The 6092-nt window shown below is 27.8% G+C and overlaps 1 protein-coding gene and 1 pseudogene across 1 annotated transcript; one reads left to right on the forward strand and one right to left on the reverse strand.

Moving 5' to 3' along the window:
- Positions 1-460: 460 nt before the first annotated feature.
- On the forward strand, positions 461-1913 carry LOC122716889 (annotated as a pseudogene).
- Positions 1914-3077: 1164 nt separating this feature from the next.
- LOC122716919 lies at positions 3078-4730 on the reverse strand. Its single transcript, XM_043940436.1, has 3 exons — positions 4710-4730; positions 3678-3736; positions 3078-3321 (listed from the first exon to the last, which is right to left on the reverse strand). The coding sequence occupies exons 1-3, from the start codon at positions 4728-4730 to the stop codon at positions 3078-3080; spliced, it is 324 nt and encodes a 107-aa protein (XP_043796371.1).
- Positions 4731-6092: the final 1362 nt, after the last annotated feature.

The following is a 6092-nucleotide window of genomic DNA, read 5'->3' on the forward strand; positions in this document are numbered from 1 at the left end:
AAAAATGATGAAATTCTTCGTATAAATAAAAAACACATTTTTCATTCTCAGATCAAGATATGCATTAGAAATAAAAGAGAAATGACTTTTAAAAATAGAAATTTCACATTAAAAAAAAAAAAGGTTTCATCACACAGGAAAAACATCTTTATATTTTAATAATAAAATCAAATAAGAATTATCTATGTAAATATCAAATAAAGTAACAAATATTAAAACAATTTATTTCTTAACAAACATTATCATTATTCAAATAATATTAACTTAAAGCAAAACAAACGAAGAATGATATAAAAATTTTATTTGACTAATCATTTGAAGAGTATATCTCAATAACATTCAATCTTATTTCTCATTAAATGAAAATAGCTGGATACCTTTTTTTGGAATATGGATTATTATATTCATTGCTCGATCCCTTTCACACGGGAGATAACTTGATGTCTACGACAATGATGGAATGAATGTGAAATTTCATAGTATAATCTCAGGTGAGAGTGAACACAGGGTTGGGTGGGGTGCATATAGGAACTATTTTGCTCGTTCCTGTACCGTTCACTGATTATGTTTCCGTTTATAAAGCTTGCCAGGATTCGAGCCTCTAGTATCAGAAGCACAGCAGTCTTCGAGCATACTCGGTTTTCCAACAGACCACGAAAACAATGGCTAAACTTCGAGCGCAAGTGGGTGTTAATCACGTTGGCATTGATCTTTATCTTGAGAGAAAAATATGTGCTTCTCCAAAATCCGTGATACGAGAGTGAATTTTGAAAAAATATCAAATCTTTGATGGTGTAGTGTTTTTTTTTTTAATTGTTTAACATTAGAAATATTTGTATATTTAAAATATATGTAATAGTAAAATAATTTTTAATAGAATATTCTCTTTATATTTTAAGGATAATATTTAAAAAATAACGTGGTATTATTTAAGGAAATAACTTGAAAATTTTTTTTATCTTGTTTTAAAATTAAAAATTTGCAAATAATCATGATGATTAAAAATTTTTTGCTCTTTTGTTTGTCTATTTGATAACATTAATTTTTAATTCTAAATTTTATTTTAATTTTAAATGTTTTTATTGATTTATTAGTTGTTATATTACTAGTTAGTTTTTTACTTTTTTTTATTAATCATTAAAATATTGGATTTGTGCTACGCTAATGTTGAAAACATATCGTAATTCATTTTTTATAGTAGCAATAAAAAGTAAAAAAGTAGCTAAATAATAAATTTGGAAATAATAAAAAAATGTGTCAACTTGATAATTTCACTATTAGTTGTACGATCATATGCTTTCACTAGGACTCTTAATATAACACGATTAATACAAATAAAGACAACATATACAGATATTTTACATATCTAGATATTTATAATTATTTATTGGATAATTAATGACAAAAAACATTTCAATCAATAATAAATTATCCTTGGCTATAATTTAAATAATCAAGAATAATTTTATAATAACCATTATAACAATTTGTAGCTAAAAAAATGAATTTTTTTTAATTATTTGTATTTACTTTAATAATTTAGATAACTATAAAAATTAAATTTTTGTATGATCAAGATACGTATTAATTATATTATTTTTAAACATGACTCTTACTTCTTATATTTGTTTTTCAGGGTTTCCTTTTTATCCTCGTCGTTTCAATCGTTCTTGTAGCTTCGATGCCTTCTCCAGGCGGTGGCCATCACGAACAGTAATTATTCGCACGATCAAAAATAATCTAAAAATTATATTTTACGCACGACTATAACGTTTCATCTTCTACACAGCACGCATTTCATCATTCACGTGCCAGAATTAATTCACAAACATCACCATACGCATGTGAAGAAGATCCATATAAAATCTCACGATGAAGATGATGGTGACCATCAGCATATAGAAGAATGGTGAAACATTTTGTAAGATTACTTTTAAGTTTAATATTGTTAATATCGTTGTTATTGTATTATAATTGTTATTAATTGTTGTTACAAGTTATGTTATCTCAATAAAATATTATTTCGCCTAATATACAGTTGATCAATTCTTTTCGAACGTTTTTTATTTTCATCTCTGATTTGGAATTATTTTTAGAGACAGAATTCGACATTAGAAAAATTACGTTCTCCTGAAACAATAGCAATATATTTCAGTTAACACAATTATATTCATTTATTTTTTATAAAATATGGAAATAAATAATAACAAATATGAATTTGTAAATAATAAGTATTTGATTCGAGACTTTAAAAAAAGTCTAAAGTATTTATTAATCATATTTTCAAGATAAAAATTCAATTTATTCATTTCCTTACGAATTGAAAGTTGATAAAGATGAAATTTTGGGTATTTGAAGAAAGATACATGATGTTTGTCAAACACGTGTATTGTATAAAAAAATAAAGTATCATAATACAGTATGTACAAATATTGTTGATCAAAGTACACACATGTGCATACTAAGTGATATTTCTATATTACAGGCTTAAACAACTAAAAAAACGCAGTTCGAGTTATTTTGTACTATTCCCTTCTCAAGTATTCTTTAAAATATTCCCAGGGAAGATTTGGTTGAGCAAAATCAAATATAGTTTAATGAAATTTCAGTAACCCGAACGCCTTCGTTTTACAACCTGTAAAAAAGTGTATATTAATTTTACGAATTTTTTAAATGTATTTTCAATTTATGTAAAGATTTTTATAAAAATAAAATTAATTTTTCCAAGATTGGTTCACGATTTCAAGCTATTCTTAAATGTGTTTATAGAAAAATAAAAAATTTATTTTTTAAAATTTCGAGAATTACTCTCAAAGATTATTCTTTATTATTGCGTTAAGAGTTATTGCGTTAAAAGTTTTCGAATTACAAATTATCAATTACTCTCAACAATATATGAAAAATTTTCTTCTTCTGACAAAAGAATTATTTTTTTTTTGCCAGTCGAAAACAAAAAAAAATGAAAGTTTCCAAAAAAACAAATTTTACTTTCAAATGTATCCGCATACTTAGGAACAAATTTTTTTTCCTTTTTCACTTACCTAAATAATAAGGAGTCGAAGAAAAATGCGACCCAATTACCACCATTTCTTTTCCTCGTGGACGGGGATAGGTACAGGAACCTTCTCGACAACCGGAACAGGAACGTGCACCTTCTCGACGTGATGTACTGGCACTGGAACAGCCACCTTTTCCACATGGTGGATGGGAACCGGAACAGGGACTGGCACCTTCTCCACTATGGGTACCGCTACCTTCTTCACGTGATGATGATGGACCGTGTGCACGTGATAAGGTACGTGGATACGAACGTGGTGCGAACTGAAATTAAACGAATTAGGTTAGGTTTTCTCTTTTCTACTTTTAATACTTCGCGCTGATTATACGCGACCAATGACATTCCAATTATATTTATGCTTGAACTTAACTCATTTTAATTAAGAAATGGATATTTAATTTTTTCAAAAAGATGATAATTATTCAATTGTAAGTTATTAAAATTTTAGTTATTGAGAAAACAGCCAGGAAAAAAGAATAATATTCTGTGTTTCCAGATTTTCATTTATAAAATAAATATTTGTTGTAATAAATTTTTATTCAAAATTTATTCTACATTATTCCATTCCATTTGAAGGTAATAATGAATGTAATAATGTCAATAAGTTTCAGTAACTTACCCATGGTATCCAGGAACTGGCGAAGACAAGGCCACGGCCAGTATTCCGAACACGATTAGCTGCAACATGAATGTGAATTTGTGATTCGTTCATATGGTATAAAAGTGCATCGCATCGTGTATCATTTATATGCGACACCTTACTTTTTTTTTTTTTTTTCAAAGTTTCACTGCTTGTCCTACGTGTTTCGCGCAATCACGTTTCAACAGGGTGAAAGTGTCTTCGCTTTTAATTTCGATCAAATGAAGTTCATTTAGAAAGAAATTTATTAGGACGTTAGAAGTATTTATAAAAATAAGAAGTAAGAGAAAAGTGAGAAAAAAATCATAAAGAATAAAAACTTATTAAAAAACTCTAATAAATTATGTCAATTTGTTGAGTTTTTTTAAAAATAATAATTATATTTTCATCGTGATGATTGATCCTAACATCTTAGGATTAAGAAATTTTTAAAAATATAGAATTAATCGTAGTTGATTGAGTGATTCATCGATTAGAAATTTCACTTTTTACGAAATCTTAAATAGATCCACGTAACAGAAAGATTTTTATTTTATAAATATGTAACATGTCATATTAGAAATCAAGATATTATATAAGACTGTTCTATAATAAAATTTTTATGCCGAAATATACTTACTGAACAAAGATAATTATTGTATATTATATATAATGAATATATTAATAACATATAAAAATATAAAAAAAATGTAATATAAAAAACATAATTATATTGTGATAATATTATTAATAAAAATACTGTATCAAAATATGTTACATTAAAGAATGATATTATAAGAGAAAAAAGCAGTAGAACATCTCATAAAAAAATTCATAGTATCATTTAAATATCGTCATAATTCGAATAACCACGAAAGAATAATAATCATATTCAAAAATATACAATCTCTATACAATCTTCTAATTATAAATTTTCGTCACATCATCAATTCAATATTCACTATATCCTTTAATCCGTAAGAATAATATTTCTGAAGAATCACAAAGCGTTCCATAACGAGATCTACTCACAACAACAGTCTGGAAGCGCATTTTGATCTGGTTTCCTCTCTCTCTCTCAACGATTAACGATTTATTCTCTTTTACTCGGCTCGAAAATCCACGACAAAAAACCTACACGTATACAAGCGAGAAGAAGAGAAGGAATAATAGTTCGAGATGAAACTGAAATGAAATAATCGAGTTAAGCGATTAAAAAAAAGCTCGTAGATCCTGCGTAGATCACACGCGATCAATGGTTCACCGATGTCGATACGTTTCTGGCTTTGAACAGGCAGGGATATGTGCTTATAAAGGACGAACCGAGGTGGCCAAAACCACCCGATGGAAAGCTATGGGGTGGGAGAGGTAAAGTCGCTCAACTTTGCGATTACGTAAAAGCTAGGAAGCGTCCAACTCTCTGGTTACGTCCGTTCCCCTGTACTGCGCAACACGCGCGCCACGTGTTCGGCTCTCCGCTCGATATAACGCGCTTTGGAGGGCCAGAAATGGCAAAAGCCCCTCCATAATTGCGATAATTATTCTGCCGAACAGGCAGCTCGCGAGCCTGTTGGATCGTTACGTGGATAATCGTGGAAAACAACGAGTGTGCGAGTTTCCCGCGCTTTTTTTTGAATTATGGATGAACCTTCGCGGTGCAAAACATCGATCGATCTTGAATTTTTTTTTTAAAAATACGTCATAATGCGTGATAATAGAATCTAGATCGGGGTAGGGTGTGCAAAAATTTGTGAAAGTTTTTATATGAGAGTAAAAAATTTTTGATGAGAAGGATAATGAAAAGAAGTTTGAGATGATTTTCTTCTTGATAAGATTTGAAATTCAAATATATTTGCTATGAATATTAAGTGTTTCGTGTTATATTATAGTGACAGTGTGCGAAAATTTTTGGATGATTTTATATTATCGAAATTGATAAAAAATTCCAAAAAGAAGATTCAGAAATCGAATAGTGATAAATTGTAAATAATGCAAAAATATTATTAAATTAACATGGTTATTCAAAAATATGTATAAAAGTGCTCATTGCAATATTTAATTTAAAACAAATTTTTCTTTGATTTGATTGTTTTAATTGTATTCATTGTATCACGAATATACGAATTTTTAAACGAATATTTGTAACAAAATTCATGATATTGCAATAAATAGTCAATAATTTACATTTAATTTATATAATATTCGTAAAATATTAATAATTAAGAAAATTAAAATTAAAATATCTTAAATATTTGTCCATATACGATATCACAATTTTGGAAAATTAATTTGTGTTTTTAAAAAAATTATTCTAACGAAACATTCTTATGAAAGAATTGATTGAAATGAAACTTTGATATATCGAATTTTAGAAAACGCAACAGATACTTTCGTAAGATTCATATAAATCGAGTT

Source organism: Apis laboriosa, unplaced genomic scaffold (genome assembly GCF_014066325.1).
Source record: "Apis laboriosa isolate Shangri-la unplaced genomic scaffold, ASM1406632v1 scaffold49_cov149, whole genome shotgun sequence".
Classification (NCBI taxonomy): Eukaryota; Metazoa; Arthropoda; class Insecta; order Hymenoptera; family Apidae; genus Apis; species Apis laboriosa.

Coding starts and splice junctions, on each gene's coding strand:
- LOC122716919 (XM_043940436.1), bottom strand. CDS start 4,730: ATGCGCTTCCAGACTGTTGTT. Junction 3,737..4,709: donor TGCGCTTCCAGACTGTTGTT/GTGAGTAGATCT, acceptor TTCATGTTGCAG/CTAATCGTGTTCGGAATACT. Junction 3,322..3,677: donor CCAGTTCCTGGATACCATGG/GTAAGTTACTGA, acceptor GTTTAATTTCAG/TTCGCACCACGTTCGTATCC.